The 19,664-nt window shown below is 41.3% G+C and overlaps 1 protein-coding gene across 5 annotated transcripts in view; it reads right to left on the reverse strand.

The window, feature by feature from the left end:
- Positions 1-19,664, reverse strand: part of sox6 (SRY-box transcription factor 6) — a 128,829-nt gene that overhangs the window by 80,039 nt on the left and 29,126 nt on the right. For 3 of the 5 annotated variants that reach the window (XM_006780199.3, XM_006780200.3, XM_006780198.3), the window contains exons 3-5: positions 19,522-19,572; positions 3,410-3,647; positions 60-270 (exon numbers count right to left, since the gene is read on the reverse strand). In XM_006780199.3, coding sequence (XP_006780262.1) covers positions 60-270; positions 3,410-3,647; positions 19,522-19,556 — 484 coding nt within the window. In that variant the 5' untranslated portion in view covers positions 19,557-19,572. The remainder of the gene's footprint in view (positions 1-59; positions 271-3,409; positions 3,648-19,521; positions 19,573-19,664) is intronic. The other 2 variants (XM_035907299.2, XM_006780201.3) reach the window with 2 other exon arrangements.

Genomic DNA, 19,664 nt, shown 5'->3' on the forward strand with positions numbered 1-19,664 from the left:
TGTGCCCATACATACACACACACACATGCACGGACACACACACACACGAGGAGTCATACCGTCTTGCTCTGTCTTTGTCATCTCCTCTAGCTTCTTCTGCTTCAGAGTGTCCACTACGTCTGCCAGGCTTCCTTTGCGGCGCTCTGGAGTTCCAAACGCTGATCCGCTCAGCAGGTCACTTCGCTCCCGGGCCCCCTCCTCAGGCTTGTGTGGGGAAGTGGAATTGTTCCGGAAAGAGTACAGGGAGCATACTTTATTGCTGTCAGATTCCTGTAAGACAAACAGAAGTCGGGAGGGGAGGCAACAAGGGATGGGATTTGTATTAAGTGATGAGCGGGATTCTGTGTTCTGTCAGTGGCTCTATTCAGTGTTTTGACAGTTTTTCATTCAAATGCAGTGATTGCTAGGTTTTTGCAGCTCATGGGCGATTTGGCCATATTAAATGGCTCCTCTCTGGCTTTTCAACACGGCAGCTTCTGCAGTCTCAACAGTGATAGCTGCTCTGATAAATGAAATATGACAAGTGAAAAATTGAGATGAAATGATGAGGTACACTTTCATGGGGGTATATCCATAATGTGCTCAGGCTTTACTTTTCATCTGCGGAGACTACACAGAGAAACCGCCCAGCTGTAATCTCTCAAATTGCTGTTGAGTGTGCATTTGTGTTAGGGTGACTGCTGTGTAATTTGTTCATTTTCTAGTGGAGAACTATTCTCAGCTGAGTGCCTCGAGCCGTCGTAAATCTGTGTCCTGTCTCAAGCTGTTGTTGTTTTTTCGTCCCACCTGTGTATGGTTTAGTATTTAACTAAGGGTCCTGTCTCTGGCTGACTGGCTGAGTGTTCCCGGTGCACAAACAGAGACATAAAGGCATGGGGGAGAAGAATGGGGGAGGGCTTCAGGGGGAGAGACAGAGAGAGTAAAAGAGAATACTCTGCACATGGGAGTGTATAGGCAGCGCACAGACGATGGCTGAGGATTGCGTCTGACAGAAGGTGGTGTTAATTATGGTTTGTGCAGTCTGAGAAAGCAGAAGGTAGCTAAGCAGCCAGGAGTTGCAGCCTTTAACAGGGGAACAGTTACTGATTTAAACTTTCGCCTGCACAGAGAAGATCTGAATCCAAAATATACTGCAAGCCTGTCATACAAAAAACAAAAAAACAGGGAGCTTTAATCAGCACCAGTGTGATAAGAGTGTATTACAGCATGGTTAAATGATGCCACCATGTCTGGAGTCGCTGACAATCCCAAATAAAAAGTCGGGAATGCAGTAAACCAGGCAGGAGTGTTGACAGTGCCGAGTTCTCATCCCTGTGTGGCATGTTGAGCTCGAGGCAGAGTTTCAGTGGAGTGTAGGGTGGTCTGGTACCAAGTGCCAGGGTGGCACGACTGACCGGCCTACTCTGCACCTCCCAGCCCAGCGCTGGATCATTATGCAGCATGGCAGGGACAGTTGAGAGTGCTTGAGGGGAGTGGAGCAGTGCTGGGTTAATCAGCTGGCGTGGGTTCAGGGCACAGCCCACACAGAGCCATGGCACAGCAATAGAGTCAGGTAATCAGCAAAGGAAACACTCTAATTCCTTCCACCTTATGTCCTTTTCTTTTCTTCATCCACCTTCTTGCATTTGACCTTTTTTTTCTTGTTGTTTTTTCCCCTTTTACTCTCCTTTTTAGTTCTTACTCCCACTTACTATTCAACCTATTATTCAGTTGAAATACCTTCCAAGCGTAGAAGACGGCATGGGCATAAAAAACGTCCACTCCTAACTGTACATTATACCAATTAGGACTGTCACAAAATCAAGGCAAGAGGAGAGAATAATATAGAAGTAATAAAACACTCAACCTTTAACATTTAAAATAGCTACTATCTAACTGTTCATGATGTGATGTGAAATAAAGTCATATCGAAAGTTTTCAGACCTGCAGACTTTCTTTTTGTTACTTCAATGGCTGCTGGCCTTGTTTACATCAGTGAAAAATCAGTCTTATAATTTCTTTAAGAAAATATGGTGATTGGTGCCCTCATATTTCTTCTTTAAAAAAAAAGGACTTTCTTGTATTTAAGTTGTTTTTTTATCCTTAAGAGGTTACATAACTCAATGTTTTGTCTCTGACATTTTATTTAAGTTTGTGTGACACATAGTTTATTTATTTTATATATTAGTTATGTATGTTTTTGAAGTGTTTCTATATGCTTTTTTTTTAGCTGTACATCCTAAAATTCACTAAAATCCTGTTGCTGACACACTGTAATGTGCTACAGATGACAAGAACCTGAGAAATCCTATGGCTCTGTGTGTGTGTGTGTGTGTGTGTGTGTGTGTTGTGCTAAGGTGTTGAGGGTCTCAGTGGCAAACTGCAGAGCTACTTCAGAAGCCCTCTGGGTCTCTTTACCGCAGGCCCGTCTGTCACAGACAACCACCTGCCTCCTGTGTCTATAGCCCACAAGTGCCTATGCTCTTCCTCATTCTGCTCATATCAAAGCGGCGCTCCACTTAAAATGCGCAGCATCTGGGGGTCTTGCCGCAGATGTAGCTTACACAAAACAAGAGAAACAACACACGCACTGAGCACACTATTTTTTTTTTTTTTTTGCAGTAACGTAAATCCAAAGCACACCAAAGAAAGCAGATAAAGCTACATTCCTCTCCATCTGCTATTAAGTAATTTTATGTGCCGTTCACATTGCTCAGAGAAGAGTTAGAGATCCCCTCTTTAACCTAATAATAGTTCATGGTTTAATGTTTGGCACAGTTGCCTGTCTGAAAGGCTCCAGAATCCCTGAGGATTCAGAGCATTACAGAACCACGGGGCTGGAGCTGGTGATAGAATATCAGCTAAGCTTCTTTATACACGCCACGAACAATGAGTGGCTGCTCCGCTTGGATCGTGAATACCCCCGGGAGGACAGTAAGACATAAGTGCATACTAATAGGTTTGAAATTGTCCTGTATTACTATGCTTTATTTAAACAGAGCTTCGTCTTCTACGCCCCACAGTAGCTCACACTGTTTTTCTTTCACTCCATAAGTATCAGAGTCACTACAGAATAATAAAAAAGGTTTAGAGATCGACCAGTTCTGTATAACTTTAGCAGACTACATTGGTATTTGTCCTGCTAAATGGCTTGCTGTCATATTTTACTTTTTTTTTTAATTTTGTACTTGAAATCTTTGTTATTGCTGTCATTATGCTTTTTATACTGTGTGATGCTCTGTGTGAAACATTTGCTGTCCCCAGTGGCAGGTGAAAAACGAGCTCAAATCAGTGCGAATTTAAAACTCTTTTCATCTGCACAAAGATGCTTTGTGAAAATCTGTGAGACTTTTGAAATGTTTGGCATTATTGGTTAACCAGCATGGGCTCTATTAGAGGTTTGTTTTGCAACTGCGTATGAATGTCTCACCATGCGCTGCTGGGCTGACACCAGGCTGTCCCAATCGCTTTCTGATGGTACGCTGCTGAGCGGCTGCATTTCATCGGGGGCTTTTCCGTGAAGCAGACTGTGCAGCGGCAGCTGTGGTGTGCCATGGGCCTCTGCGCTCTCCTCTTTCTCCCAAGACAAATGCTCCTGACTCATGGCATCATCCCCATCAACCACAGAGGCAAAAGGAGACGTGGCTTGCTTGGAAGACATGACTCTGCTGTGGAGCAAAGAAACAAAATAGAGTTGGAAAAAAAAAAAGATTATGACTTATAGTTGTTGAAGAATTCCTTGAATGAATATCAAGTTGGGGGGGGGGGGGGGGGGGGGGGTTCGTAGCTGCCACTGGGATTACAGGTAGTGCACCTGAGGGGATGATGGTGCATGAGATGAATGATTAACCTGGCTGTCACCTGTTGCTGTTCTGGGCTGCTGCGTTGGGGGCAGGCCATGGGGTCCCTAATCCTTTGTTTAATGCAGATGGATGACTTGATCTGTGGCTGGAACCATCCCTATTTGAGTTCTGGTCCAAACCCCACAACAGTTACTCAGGCAGCAGGGTCAACCACAGAGGGGGACTAAATCCAGATAAAAAGTAAAAAAACCTAACAAATGAGTTAACTCCTGAGATTGCTTTCCCCCCCTCTTTTTTCTTTGTCTTTTATTCATACGCTACCTAAATGATGTTCTCTATTTTTCAAACATATTTGGTTTTGTCCTCCAAACATCGTAATAATTTAGTAATTTTCCTCATTTGGTTTTCTTTCATTCTGAACCAGTCAGATACGAACAAAAGCCAGCCTTGTCTCCTTTTGTTTCCGTGCATCAAATGAGGAAATTATTAACATTTTGGTGACAGCGTTCCCCCAGGCCATCAAATCCTACTTAAGCGGCTTAAAAACCAAAGCTCGCAGGAGGACTAAATTCACAAATCTGTCACATGCTTTCATGAATATTACAGTGAAGAGTGTACTTGACATATCAGGTGCAAAGGAAACTCATGTTAATTCTAATTTCTCTCTCTTTTTTTTCTTTTTTTAAACAACCCAACTCTTTTGGGTGTAAAATTTATACAACCAATTCCGCGTTTTCTCACAATTAATGAGCCTGCACTCATGCTGTGCGCTACAAAGAATGAAATTAAACACTGCCAGAAAATCTAATTATGTGTTTGGTTTTAAATTAAAAAGGGGATAATATGGCCTTCCTACTGATAAAAGTGGAGAGAAGAAGCTGGAGCATATTTAGCTGCTAATCTACCTTTCCCATAGCTGTTGTTCTGTTTATTCTTCTCAACTCTGGGATATCGATCATTAAAACCAAGCTGTAAATGCTCACAGCCATGGCGTGTGAGTTGGTCTGTGTTTGCATGGGAGAAGGAAGAATTTAAAAAAAATAAATAAAATGGGAGTGGGAAGTTACAGCTATGTGTTTGTATGCGACAAAATGCTCAAGATACTTTTACTACATTTCATCACTGATCAACATCTGCCCTGTTCTCCTGCTCTATCCACAGGGGTCAGTGTGACAGCACTTTAGTTTCACCGTTAGCTTGACATGTGGGGGTGGGAGCTCTCAAGGTTGAGGCAGGCTGTGGTGCCATGGTGTCCTTGCACTTTCTGCTGAGAGCCGGGGACCAAAAGATAGGCAAAGGTATTTTCATGTTAAAAAAAGGATTTTGCTAACATGGTCTTGACTGTAATGGTTCCTGGTCCTTCTCAAGGAAGCGTGTCAAATAAAATGTATTGTCCATGTAAACACACACACACACACACACAAACACACACACACTGCTGAACTGTTATCCTCTGTGGATACTATAGACAGGATCCAAACATGCTGTACAAATTTTAGAAAGCAAAATTTTAAGATTGTGGAAAGTTTAGAATAGAAGAGAATACGACATAAACCAATAACATAAAAATAGATGTGGAGCAATAGTTAAAGAAATTAAAGAGTGTGTCGCAAAGTTTTCTTTTTACCTTTAAAAGACAAACCCTAAACACCAACTTTAGAAGATCGGAGAGGTGCGGCAGAAATTTATGCCAAAGAAAATCAGACAATTCTATACTTACTATTAAAAAATTAGTTGTTACCATCCTCTTTGCTGCTTATTTACTCACTCACTCTCTTGCACACAGTCACAGTCAACCTGGGCAGTGAATTGAGGCCTAAACAATAGTGGCCTAAGTTGATCTCTTGTGTCTCAGCAGCTGTACAAACAAACCCACCAAGACAGGTAGACAGTAATGCAGGAGTGTGGTCCCGTGCCTGACTGCTTGTGTGCTTCTTTTTCTGTCTCTTCTTCTGACTTTTTAGCCGCTGTGCCTCGAAATGCTGCTGGCTGTGTCTTTTAGTGCGACTCAGCCCTTCATTTTAATCAGTTATTAAATTGTTTCCTTCAATTATGTCAAAGAGAAAATGAGCTTAAAATTGCGCACTGTTCACTGGCAATCAGAAGTCGGAGCAAAGTTCGGAGCATGCATGTAATGGTAAGTGGAGGGAGTAGAAGTTGGGCTATTGGCAATGGAGTGTGTGTGTGTGTGCGCATATCTGTGTGTGTGTGTGTGTGTGTGTGTGTGTGTGTGTGTGTGTGTGTGTGTGTGTGTGTGTGTGGGGCGGGAGTAGGCCGAACGCATATTCTGACATATTTTTTATTCATGCACACAAAAAGCTCGAGCCTGAAGCGCAACAAGCACCTCGTCCTCAATGGAGTGTGAGAGTGAAACAAAGCACTGCTTTTGTATTACACAGTAAATCAAGTGGTATTATTTTACCACTAAAATATTCAGTCTCTCAGGCACTTTTACTTTGGTCTCCAGCCATCAGTCAAACTGCTGAGGCGTGAGTGAGAGAAGGCGATAGAGAGAGAGAGAGAAACGAAGAAGAGGGAGCAATGGAGACTCCATCCTCCTGTAACATGTGTCTACAGCAATCTTGTTAAAGAATGCAACAGATCTGCAGCTCCATAACAGTATTTGTCAGCAGGAGTTAATAATTTATTAGCAGTGCTGGGAGGGCTGCGCTCAGGCAGCTAAAGAGTGCAGAGAAACCCTTCTGCCCCACCCCCAACCCCTGACAAGCCCCATACAATACTACCTCATATTATTAAAAGGGAAAGGGAGAAGTGTGGCAATAATTCTCTGAAAATATCTGAGGGCAACCATACAGTATTTTATTCCTCATATTTGGAGAGGCGATCACAGAGGGCTGTGATCTAAAGGCGTGCACGTGCAATAGATCAGCGCAGAAACAACAAAGACATCTGATGAGGTGTAGAAGAGGGAGCAGAATTTAGTTGAATGAGGGAACCACCAAAGCACGTGGAATCTGATTATATTTTCAGTTCAAATAAGACTGTATGCATCCTTTGCCTCTTGTGCGTGAGCAAAACAGCCCTGTTTCACTTTATTATGACCAAAATGTGCTTTTACAAAACAATAAAAATGAGGTGAACTTGAAAAGCCTAACCCTAACCCGGCTGCGGGATAATCCAAATCATAACAACAAGTGTAAGATACGCAGCCATGTTTCTTAAAGACAAAAGCCCCAGTCACTTTGACGACTTAAGACAGAGATGAGGGAGGGTCAGATAGAAAAGATACCCAGTCTATATATAGCTGACAATATTGCGCACATTTGAAGGGTTAGGACTTAAGTTCTCCGGCCACTGGCTCATATGACCTGGAATGCTTTGAGTCATGAATTGTTCCCCAAGATAATGTTTCATCATCGTGCAAAACAACCTCAGTATAATTGGTAAGTATTAGAGGAGTGATGTGCATTGCTCATCTTGGTGGTCTTGTGACTGGCGAGCCATGTGTCCTCAGATATCCCATTTCCTCTTTCATCATAAAAGGGTCTGACTGACTTTCGCCCTCTGTCTCTACTCTGTCACACTGTTTACCTTTTATAGACAATGGCCTAAGTAACTCCACACCGTCACCCCCGATCACCCCACCCGGACACTCGTCTGTCTCACTGCTGACGTCTTGCACCCTCAAGTTTTGATCATGAGTCCCAGAGATGAGGAGGAGATTAGACTCCCTTTACGTGTGTTTTCAGTGGAACGAGAAGAGAAAAACTAAGAAATTATTAAAAAAAGCGAAGGATATCTTAAACGGGATGGAACAGCAAACAATTACAGATAAAGAGGTTCCTTTGTGGTCTATCAGTGTGTACATTTGCCCAACATGTGCTCATTCAAATAGTTTTCTCACTTTCTAATATTCCAATAATGCAATTAACAAAAGGCCTATGACTATTTCCCTCTAGCACACTGTTAGTATATTACGCTCTATTAACTGTGCAATACACATTATGTGCAGCTAATAATAAATCAAAACATAGGGATACAATATCTTAAATGAAGTTGGGTAGATAGTAGATAATAGTGTGGAAGCTTAGTGTGTGTGAACGTGTGCGTGGGAGCCGTGCAGGGCCAGTGAGAGAGAGAGAGAGAAAATCATCTGTGTATTTCCCTTCAGGGGTTCCTCCTGTTCTAACAGGTGTCATGGTAGGGTTCCTCTGGGTTCTTCACCTGCCATAATGAGATATTACTACCTGACAGCTCCCAGCTGGAGGAGCATTGACACGGATTCCACCGTTTAGCACAATTAAATTATCACCCTCCATTGTGATTGTGCCATGCTGTGCAGCAGCCAGGTTCCTGGATACATAATCAACTCATAATACGGGCTGTATACCATGCACAGTGAGCTTGCTTTTCACACTTGCACATCGACATGCGGGCAAACCCCTGCATACACAGAATGTGCGTACACATGTTATTGTGCAATTCCTGTGGATTTTTTATTTTTTATTTTTTTAAAAAGGTCAATCCCTAAAAGACAGCTGCTTTTTACAAGTCAGTTTGAATCAGTGACACATCTTTGTCTCAGGCATCTGAGCAATTACAGGTAAGAGCGTTAAAATATAGCAAATGGTTGGGAAAATAGAGATTTTTCCCGACTAGGTAACCTACTGTACAGAGACTGGAGACTTGTCTAAATGAATTGTTTAAATTGTTCCTCCATTATTGTTGACCTTCCCCTGCAAAAAGTCAACTCAATTACGGCGCCACTTCATCCTCACTTCACTTTCTCTCCTAATGCCTTCTCTATTAGAAACTGCCACAGTTACCGCAGCTAAAAATCCACGCTCAAATGATAGCCACCCAGAGCAAATTAAGCAAGCCACCTGAAGTGCGCACTTTACATATTGAGCAGAGCATTGATAATTACTTTGCAGGGTAAATTATTTGCAATAATATGCCGCAAGAGGAACTGTCTTGTATCTCACTTTAAACACTTGTGCAGCTGCTATGACGGCGTGGTTGGTGTCCTTGCCCCCCACGCTAGGCAAAGGCAGATGCAGGTGTAAGAGTGCTCAAGTGTCCCTGTCTGTCTACTCGGGAAGGGTCGATGAGCACTCACGCACTGAATCCCTCCTTTACCACCTCCTCCTTCTCTTCCTCTTTTGGTCCTCTGTGCCATTGGCCCTTTTCCTGATCCCAGGACACAATCTCAGAGCTGGATGGCATAACAGCCTCTCAGTTCCCCAGGATACACACAAGTTCACTCATGCGTATGCCCTCACAATTGAAGGATGGCCATCCAAAAAAAAAAATTCACCACTGGCCTTTTCTCTGGACTCACACCATAGCAAAATATATCCACTAGAGGAGCGGTGCAGAGAATAATATGAATCAACCGTTTAGGGAAATACACACTCCAGAAGATGCTCTTTATTTATTTATTTTTTTAGTAATCACATTTCTTGTTTTTCTGGACCTACTTTGATGGATTTTCCAAAGAGCCTTCTGGTGCTGCTGCTACACTTCGCAAACTTCCCAACAACTCAAGGAACACGGCCTTATTTGCTGAGCAACAGTGAAGCTTTGTGGCTTGCCTAATAGTTCGCAGTAAGTTATGAGCCCTTTGTGAACAGGAGAAGGAAAACAGAGATTGGAATTTGGCAGGAACATAATAATACAGAACTCTTCTGTTCATGGAACCTGATTTTTTTTTTTTTTTTAATGAAAAACAATTGAGCATTGTTTAAGGAAAGAAAAGCAATAGTGACAGATGAAATATAGAGTGGGCCTCTTTTTGTAAAACATTAAACAAAGCACTATTCAGTCCATTTTGTTATTTATAAAGATAACTTCTGTGCACTAGAGAATGCACTTCAACAAAACCAGTGTAACATCTCTCATAGCTGCCAGAATAGTGAGTGGAAGAGCTTGTGCAGTGTGCCAAACAGAAGTAGAGGGATGTATCCCAACTCGCCAAAGAGAAGAAAAATAAGTCTAAAGGGAGCCTGGAAATCTCAAAAGGGAGGAGAAGTTTGAAAGAACAAAGGAAGTCTTGAGCAAAAGCATCCATGCCACAATGTGGACATCAGCTAATTATAATGGAGCAATTTTACGGGGAGCGGAAAAACCAATGAAAAATTGGTGACTGTGGCTGATTTATGAAACTAGAGGGGAAGCGGTGCTGCACAGCAGGAAACACAGGTCTCGCCATCACGAGGACATCACAGGCAAGTGAAGTGCCAAAGTGAAACAGCAGCAGGTTTGCTACAACTGCTGTTGGTTGGCATATGGATTGTCAACACACAGTACCCCACATTCTCAGTCTCTATTCTTGTTCCTTTAACTTCCCTAATATATACCTGTACATTACAAGTTCTGATCAAAAAATGAGCTAGTTTTTTGTTTTCTACAGAAAGAAAAATAATCTTGCTTTTAACTGGATTTGTGATCGGTGAGATAAGTAAGGAAATTACCTTTAACACTGTAGGAATTAAGCTGTCCTATTCATATTCAAGGGGATGGGAGGAAAACAGCTTATTATCTGCAGTTAGACCTACTTGTACTTCTTTGGCTTTTTTTTTTTTTTCTTTCCCTCGATTCTTTTTCTCTTTCTGAATAAATTAATGGCTTTCATTGAGAACTGTTGCTCAAGGGAAAGGGGCTTCTCTTCCTCCTTTGTCTTTGGGACCTTGTGTGTGTGTGTGTGTGTGTGTGTGTGTGTGTGTGTGTGTGTGTGTGTGTGTGTGTGTGTTCGTGTGTTTTTAAAGGACTGTTAGAAAAACGGCTGGGGTAGAACCAGGGAGGACAGAGACTAGCCATGTTTCATGTGACATGTCAATTGGAAAATCAAAACAGGGGTAGTTCATTTGCTCCACCCAGATGAGGCCATCTAGCTGAGCCATGATGAATAGGGGTCAGGAAAGCCACACCTCAAAGATTTATGATTAAGGCTTATTATGTTGGGAAACTGACATTGATTGCTGATTTAAACCTCTGAAACCAATTAATTTGCCAGTGCTGAATAGAAAGCATGGTCAACAGTGTGTGTCATTCTGACAGGTTGGATGTGAAGAAAAAGTGAAGGGCTAAATGAATGGCTGGCACCCAGCTCTGTTTGGAGGTGGTTAAAAGTTACCACACGTGATTGACAGCTAATACAGAAAAAAAGGAGAGAGGATGGAGGAAAAAATGAGATCTGAAGGGCAAAAGCCGAAACCTCAGCCACTGATCTGAGTAATTGCCCAAAAATTTGGTTCACAGAAGACATGTACAAGCTGCTGTTTTAGCAATGCTAAAATGGTTTCATTCATGGGGCGGCACAGAGAAAACCTGAGTAAATGAATGTGAAACACAGCCCTAATAAAATCAGAGAGCTGACAGACATGGTTGAACAGGAAAATGTGCTGTATTTCCACTCCATGGAAGCGGGTGCTGTAGTGAATTAGATGCTGACTGAAACACAAAATGTTTAAACAGGCCTGCTGCTAACTATGTGTCTGACCACTCGCATTGTGCTTCAGCTCTTCTTTGCATTTGTCCAGAGCGATGCAAAAACGATGCGGGAGCCACAAGCACTACACCTACCACAGTCTATTACCCATGGGATTTTTTTGCTGTGTTCACAGCAAAATGCCACATTACACTTGGTTGTATGTTATTTCTCTCTGCGGTTGTAAAGGGGGGTAGCTTGTGTTTACTAATACTCTTTCCTCTGCATTAGCTTCTCCTTAATTCTTTTGCTGGCTTGCTCAGAAGACACATGCATCATGACAGAGTTCCAAAATGAAATCATTAACTAAATTGCTTTCTTAAAAAGCCACAAGTGTGCAGCAGGATTTGTGTGTGCGTGTTTGTTTGGCTGTGGGCCATGGGCCTCTGGTTCCCAGGCAGCCTGTGCCCCGGCTCTGTTGTGGTTCCCTGCCACCACACTCATTATACTCAGCCTCAGCACAGCACGGTGCAGGGCTGCAGCTTGCCTCGCCTCACTCAGTGGGCTAGTAGGAAATAATCTAGTAATCTCAAACTACTCCTCCATTTCAACTGGGCCCCCATTCACACAAAGAGGCCCTTTGTCCAAAATCATTTATGATCACTCTCTGGATCTCAGTCAGGAAATCAGTCAAAAGTACATAAAACAAATATGGGTTTGTGTATTATGTTAAGCCTTTTCTGTAAAGCTGATCCAGTTTTAGTGTGCTGCTGTATCAAACCAAACTTCCTACTGTGACTTCACAAACTTAAATAACTTAAATAACAGGAGGGGGGAAATATCCATGTCATTGTCAGATAGGCATGAACAAAGTCTCAAGTACAATACACGATAAATATGTATAATTTGCACACCGAAACACACAAAGTGCAAACACAGAAAATATGTTGCAAACTTTCGGGAAATGTTATCAATCTGTCTGAGATAAATTTCAATAAACAAAGCAAACAGAAGGCAAATAAAGAGTGAAGGACAGACAAATATTTGATAAGAGGATAAGGACGTAGCTCAGCTGCTCGGCGGGGTCGCGGAGGATCCCATCCACACACACACATGCATACACACAGCCCTGACTGACTGCCTGCTTTCTGCTGAGCTAAAGGTAGCAGATGTGTCTTTCACAGCCTGTAGAGTGTGTAACCAGTCTGCAAACAATAGCTGGAACCTGACAAAGGTCGTTGCACTTGCAACACACTCTTTGCAGTAAAGTGCAGTCAAATCTTGGCCACTTCTGTAAACCATTCTCCCCTTTTCATTTTACAGACAACTAAGGCATTTCACACTGAACACAAGCATTGTCCAAAAGTTCTGTTTCTGCTGTTAGTGTCTCAGCCAATTAGTCACCTACTGATATCCTATTTGAATGCATATGTAATCCCCTTTAAGATAGTTAAGCCACCTTTTTTGACCTCTTCTTAATATACCAGTTGGTGTAAACATGTTCCATCCTATTAACCTAAAAATATAACATGGGGCCATGTACTAAAACCCTGCTCTTACTCTTAATTACCACAGACATCCATAGCAGTGAAGATCCATGCCTGCCACCAAAAACTCAGGGCACAGGAAAATGTTTCAGCATGGCAGATGGGTGATGTTTTTGTTTTAGTTCTCTTTAAAGATAATTTAAAGATTCCCAGTTAAATAGCTGTGAACATATTTAAAAGGAAAATTTTAAACACGCACCTCTTTCGAGTAAACCAAATATAGTGAGTAAAATGTGCCTCTTGACTCCTCTTTACCAACAAGTGGTGTCAGGTGCATGTAGCCAAGGTGAACTGGCATTAAAGGAAACAAGTGTGCAATCTAATTTTTTTTTTTTAATTTTTTTTTAAAAAGGGGGGGGGGGGATCTTTTGCATAAAGAACATGACAATGTGAAAAATTATGAACATTTTAAGGTTGGGGTTTTTTTGGGGACAATTAGCGACACAAGTTTTGGTCAGTCTAGATACATAATGTGACCAAATTTGACTAACACATCTTATTTACTTATTTTTAACACCGTGTTAATAAAAATGTGTCATTGGGCATACTGCATGATGGGTTGTGCTTCTCCTTATTCTGTTAGCATGTAATGGAGATTGTGTTGTGCAGCCAGTGTACACTCTTTAAACTCTCGCTCTGTGGTGTCAGCAGGGCAATCACCCGGTATCAGGCATATCCGCTATAAATGGAAGCCACATCACTATAGTGCTAAGCTAAAAATACAGGCCCTGGTTTCTCCCCCTTCCCTGTATTCTCAATTGTGTGTACAGCTTAAGCTAAAGACTGGCTTTATGTGGAAAAAATGAGGGCTTTTTTGGACCTGTTGAGGAGTTGCAAATCTACTGGATTTTGACAGCAAAATGCATAATGCAAAAAAAAAAAAAAAAGAAAGAAAAGAAAAGAAAAAAATAGCACAAGACCCTTTTCTTTTCACTTACAAGCCAGGGTTTAGGAGAGCTCTCTAAAAGCTATCAAAAGTTTAAACATTTCCCACATTCCCTGTCTGTGGGTGTGCCTGTAAAGTGCTTCGCTCCACTCTCTTGAAAACCTCTAAGGGATTGCATCACTGGACGGCATGCTACACCATGGTAGCAACATACTGTAACATGGGGGAAATACCTCATTTTGGTTGATTCATAAACACCTTGTGCACTGGTGCAATGGTGGAGCCGGCTGCTCCCAGAGCCCGTTTTAGAGGGCATACAGATTGCAGCGTCTGTTAATCGAGTCTCAGCCTTTGTGGGGTCTGTTGTCTCTGACTAATAGCGTACATTGGCCCTCTCTCATTATCAGAGTGGGTCTTTATCAGAGACCCTTGTTTGATACAGTTAGAGTTGATGCATTATGAACTGCACACCAAGAGTCAGCAGTGATCTGCATATTCAATAACTTCCGTAATTATATGCGCAATTCATCAGATGGGATGTGATTGCAGGGGAAGTGGAATAGAGTGGAATAGAGAGGAGCAGAGAGGTCTGATTCCTGGAGGACTAAAGTCTAATCACAAAACTAACATGATAATTGAAATCTAAATTGAAAGGTTTAGCTCTCAGGGAGAGTATGTCAGACATGGAGTGTAGACGCGCTAGTAAGAGTAAAACAGAGGGAGAATAAGAGTGGCAGGAAAAATGAGAATTAAACCATCCATATAGATATTTACAATCCTTGTCTGCGTCAATATCAAAAAAGTAATGCCTTACATATTACTTGTTCTTGATTTTGCATTACTGTATTTATTTTCTGTCTGACTTGTGTGTTGCTTATTACTTTTGCATTGCTTGGAAGTATCCTTTCCTTTCTAGAAAATTAGACTTTGTGAGCCTATAAACAATTTTCTTTTTGGGTGCCTCTAATCAGAGAAAGGATTTCGGCGTGGCATTGTAATGAAACAAAGATGTCTTCCATTTCACCTCAAACACGGCGCCGTCTCCACCTTCACCTCTCGTATTTCACTTGTTGTGAGGAAACGAGACAGTGCAGGAAAGTCCTCTGTCTCGTTCTACCCTCCTCCCCCTTTCTCAGCTGTCTGTCCAAACCACAGGATTCATATTCATCCCTCAATAACATTTAATTAGTAATGCCAAATTCATTAACCTATACTGCTGTTACACTGGCCTCAGCCATAAATTAGCTTAATGTGAGCAGACGTATTGCAGCTGTAATAAGGGACATAAAACTCAAAGAGAAACGTGCAGTGTTCCTCCATAGTCATGGATCATTATAACTCAGCAGTGTTTGAGAGCAGGAGTTTTCCTTTTCACTGTAGCAGCTCTTTAGTAGCTCTTAGCTATGAGGCCTTTTTCCTCGTAATGCACGGGAAATATGTGTTAGCTCAAAATTAAAAGAATATAATAAAAAATTTGTACTCACAGAAAAGCAATCATTTTAATCACCATCCAGTCACTTTCAAGTCTTTAATTAAATCATTGACATTATAGTATTAAAAGTATATTTTCTTTTTTTTTTCTTAAGGTGTTTCATGTCATCGTTTTGCATGCAAAAGGTGTTTTTTGGTGTAAGAAAGCAGTGGAACTGCAAAAAAAAAAAAAAAAAAAAGGTTATTTTTAACCAGCTGAGGACATGTTTACATTTTTGGTTGTGTGTCATATTACGGAAAATCTAATTTTCCTTTACTAGCCCCAAAATGGTCAAATATGAGTCTTTGTTTCAATCCTCCAACAACATTCGCTGGTCATTGACCTTTTTTAGAAAAAAATTATACATATATATATATATAGATTTTATTTTATTTTTTTTAGCTCCTCTATGCTCTGGGGATCTCAACTAGCCAGCCCACACCAAAAAGCCTATTAGACCTGGATCCCACTTTTGTTTTTTAAAAAGGGTCTTGTCCTTTCAGTACACTCACTTCCTCGCTTTCTGTTTTTCAAGCATAGGTGGTGGAGGAACACAAGTTCATTGTTCCCTCGCAGATGGAAGTTGGAGTTACCAGGGTAACAGCTCTAATCCTCCTTTTTTTTTTTTAACATTTCTTTCATATTAACAGCCTATCGAGTGCTACCTTTTAAGTTACAGGCAAGAGTGCTCACTCACTTTTAATTAGCTATGATTCTGTTTGCCAGGAGACAGCATGATGAGCTAATCGAAATTTACGAAATAATGACGTACTACAAGCAGCTACTTCTTTCTCCTGAGGCCTGCTCTAAGAATAACAATAATGAGGCCATTATTGAGGATCGCACTTTAAAACGCTGCCCTGCCACCAAAACAGAGGACATAATTGTTCTGGTGTTTTCCATACAATCAACTACCCATTGTGGATGACTTGAGAACTAAGGGAGCAAAGAATGGGCGCCATAATGATTGGTCTGTGCTGCCATGAAGATCCTGTACAAAGTGTCCGCAGAGGCAGGAGCTCGATAGACTGCTGATTTGCTTGGACTGTGGATGAAGACAACCATCTGGCTTTGTAGAAAAATGTCCTTTCTGCTTTCTGCTCAAATAGTCCCTGGGCTACATTTGAAGAAGACTCACTCATTCATATGGGGAAAAGCTCAGAGTGACACAGGCTCATGTGAAGAGGCCACAGAGTTGCGGTGGAGAAGCGCCACTAATACAACCTCCAAAACACATAACCGTTAGTAGATAATCAAAGTTGTGACTATTAAGACATATTTGACAAGCACTGCTATACACTTATTTTTTAAAAAGCCTTTGTAGTTTCATAGCAACTGTCAACTGAGCCTTATCTCGCATTTCGAGATGACTCAATTAGATAATCACATATCTGGCCACTAAAACTAACTGCATTACCAATCGAATCAGCTACGTTTTTGGAATTTAAAATATCCTGGAGCGGAGACAACGACAAAGAAAGGCTGCAGAATTAAATATTTCACCAAAAAGTTCCACATTGAAACTTGCTGGGTTGGAGCTCAGTGGGGTTGTGCAAACACAGTGCTATAGCTATTAGCTGTGCTCCATTGTAAAGGAGTGAGAGAGACAGAGCTCGAGGGCAGGAGGAATGCTAAGTGGGCCCCTTAGCCCAGTCAACCTTCAGTGGGTTTCATTTATCTTCATCTTGTTAGACTAAATTAATTAACAATCTCAGTGTTACACACTTTCTCCTTTCATTACATCAAATAATGGCAGAAATGTAGGGGGAGGTCCTGCCCACTGGGAGTAGACAGAAACTGAAGACATCTCTCTCCCTCACTCTACCCTTATGCTTCTCTCTCACTCACTTCGTATGTCTGTATTCAGTCTTTCTTCCTTCCCCTTTCTCTCTCGCACTCTCTCATTTTCCCAGCCTATGTGACTACGCAGACAAAAACCTGTTCAACATCTTTCATAAACATATAAAAAATTGATCTGAGCTGAAAACGCACCTTCTCTTCGACGAGGGAGGCTTACGGTAATGCAAAAAAACCAAACAATTGTCCATTAAAGACACCGTGTATTTGGGGGCTGTAATTTTTGCATTAGTTTTTACAACTACCGAGAATTTGAAACGCACAATTATTGCCATTATACAATGGAGAGTCTTTGAGCTGTGGGGTAAATAAGGGGCTTTCTGTTGGAGTTTGATGTATTTTTCACGATGGCTGTGTATCAGATGCCATTAGGAAGCAGCAGTTGTCAAAAATGAAAGTGGATACTTTTACAGCTAAGAACTCTCTGTATGTGTGACTCAAAAGCAAACTTGTGATTCATTACAGTAATGAAAGGCACATCTGGTATGCTTTGGTGATATGGAGTACACTATAAAAGTCAATAACAAATGCATATAGGAGTAGATATGTCTGAATTTGTTCAGAAAGCTCCCTTTGACCTAATTCTGTTGTTTGAGAAAAGATACTGGGATTGTACACCAGAGGAATGCCTAACTGCCACATCCATCCGCCCCTGTTTGCATCCTTTTCTCCCTTTTCACCCCTGCCCCCACCCCAAAGCCCACTCCAGGACACAAGTCTTTATCAAAGCAAAAGGGCTAACCCTGAAGCAAAGCCTGCCTTTAATCTTGGCCTGATTGTTAAGGCCTCCAATCTCCAGCCAGTGTGCGTGATATCTTTCTGCTGCTGCTTCTCCTTTAATTAAAACTGACATTGACAGAAGGATGTGGATTAGCAGTGCAATAGTGTGTTTACTTAAAATAATCGCAGTGTTTTCTCTCGACTGTGAGAACAAAAGGAAATTGTTGAAAAGCAGCCAAGGTCAAAGGTCATGTTCCAGTATTTGCCTTCTAATTTTTGTAAAAGTGGTATATGTAAGGATTGCTTTAAGAACTATTTCTTTATCCCGCATCCTACTAAATGCAGTTCATCTTTAGTACACTTATTTTTCCAGCAGATTGATTTTGACAGGTGCTGAGAGTTAAATGGTGTCGTCCACTTTGTAGCATTACTCAAAAAAGGACAAAAAAAAAAAAAAAAACATGGAAATGAGCAATGGCAACATGCTTTCAAAAATTTAACATGCTGTATGGCTGAATAACTCCTGTCAAACCATAGTAGATATACCACACCAGATAAATTGGTTCCATGCCCTGAAAGATAAAACAGTAACTGTACATTTTTGCATTACTTATTTTATTTATTTAGTGAACAGGAACTATATGAGGAATTCATAAAAATAAAAAATATATAGATAAAGTATTTGCACTTTTTGTGAGTTTTGGTTTACAGTTAGAGATGCATTTTTTAAAACCCTTGTATAATATAATAAAATAATAAAACATCTTATATAGTATGACTTTGCAAAATAGGTTTGGACCAAATTTCAGTTGTCTGAAAGCTCTGAAATCAGCTTGCTTCTTTCTTAGGTGTATAAATGTGGGACTCGAGCTCACTGAATGCTAAAGATAAATAAAAAACATTTAAATGCATGAGAAATGTTCCTATTGAATTCCTGAAGGACATTTTGACTAGCGAGAGTAATGGTATCAAATTGTCCTTTCTTTTTAAAATGCCCCCAACAGTTCTGAGGAAAAAAAATGCTGTTAATTTAATCAAATAAGTGACCTTTTGAAAAAGAAATCAAAGAGGATTCATTAGCTTTAGTAAAGTTTGGCTGACAGCAGCTTTGAAAGGCAGATGCTGCTGCTGTGGCTTTTAATGAGCCAACCCTAATTAGGGAGCAACGCTGGAGCCTAGAGAAGGTGGTTGACTAGGAAAGGAGCCAATGGTAAATAAGCTCTCTTATTTACTTCCTCTGTGTGTAATGACAGCACAAATTTTTAATTAGAATCACAGGAAGGGTAAAGACAAAAATGTAAATCTTTATGTCACGCTGAATACAAACACAGAGCACGACAGGAAACAACAGTACATCACAAGAACAATATCCCAGCGACTGCCTCACCCCAGTAACCCCAACATCCCCGATTAGGGGTGGTTAGTAGGGGAGAGACGGAGAGGCAGAGAGAGAAAGTGGTCAGACAAAGGCATGCAGCTTAAAGACAGAAACCCTGACCTGCAGTTTTTTTTAAGCTGTGATACAGAGAGGAAGGAGGGAGAGGGTGGGGGTGGGGTTAAGGCCAGCTCATGTGTCCCTCAAGCTGTTGATGTGTGCTTTCAGTCTGACTTAAGGCTATCGGGGTGAGCATGCTACTCAGCCACACACTACACGAGCACAATCATAACAAACAGGTTGGGTAAATATGTCAGAATCCGTGTTTGACAATGTTCAAATATACAGACACATGCGCACACACAGACATGTGCACGCACACACGGGACAAAGTCTAAAGCTAACATGTGTCAGAGAGTTTAACCCCTGTTAGCCCGCTACCACCCATGCCCGACCTATGATCCTAAATGGCAATAACGGAAATGAAACTAACCTCAGTAAAAAGCTGCTACGAAGAAAGCCCTCCATGTCAGCGTGTGGGGTTCTGGCAGGAGAAATCACAGAGAACCATTTTCACTATGAAATGAGTAATAATTAAACAAAAAAAAAAAACAAGAAGAGGAAGAAAAAGAAGGA

This window comes from Neolamprologus brichardi, chromosome 1 (genome assembly GCF_056152115.1).
Source record: "Neolamprologus brichardi isolate AB-2024 chromosome 1, ASM5615211v1, whole genome shotgun sequence".
Taxonomy (NCBI): Eukaryota; Metazoa; Chordata; class Actinopteri; order Cichliformes; family Cichlidae; genus Neolamprologus; species Neolamprologus brichardi.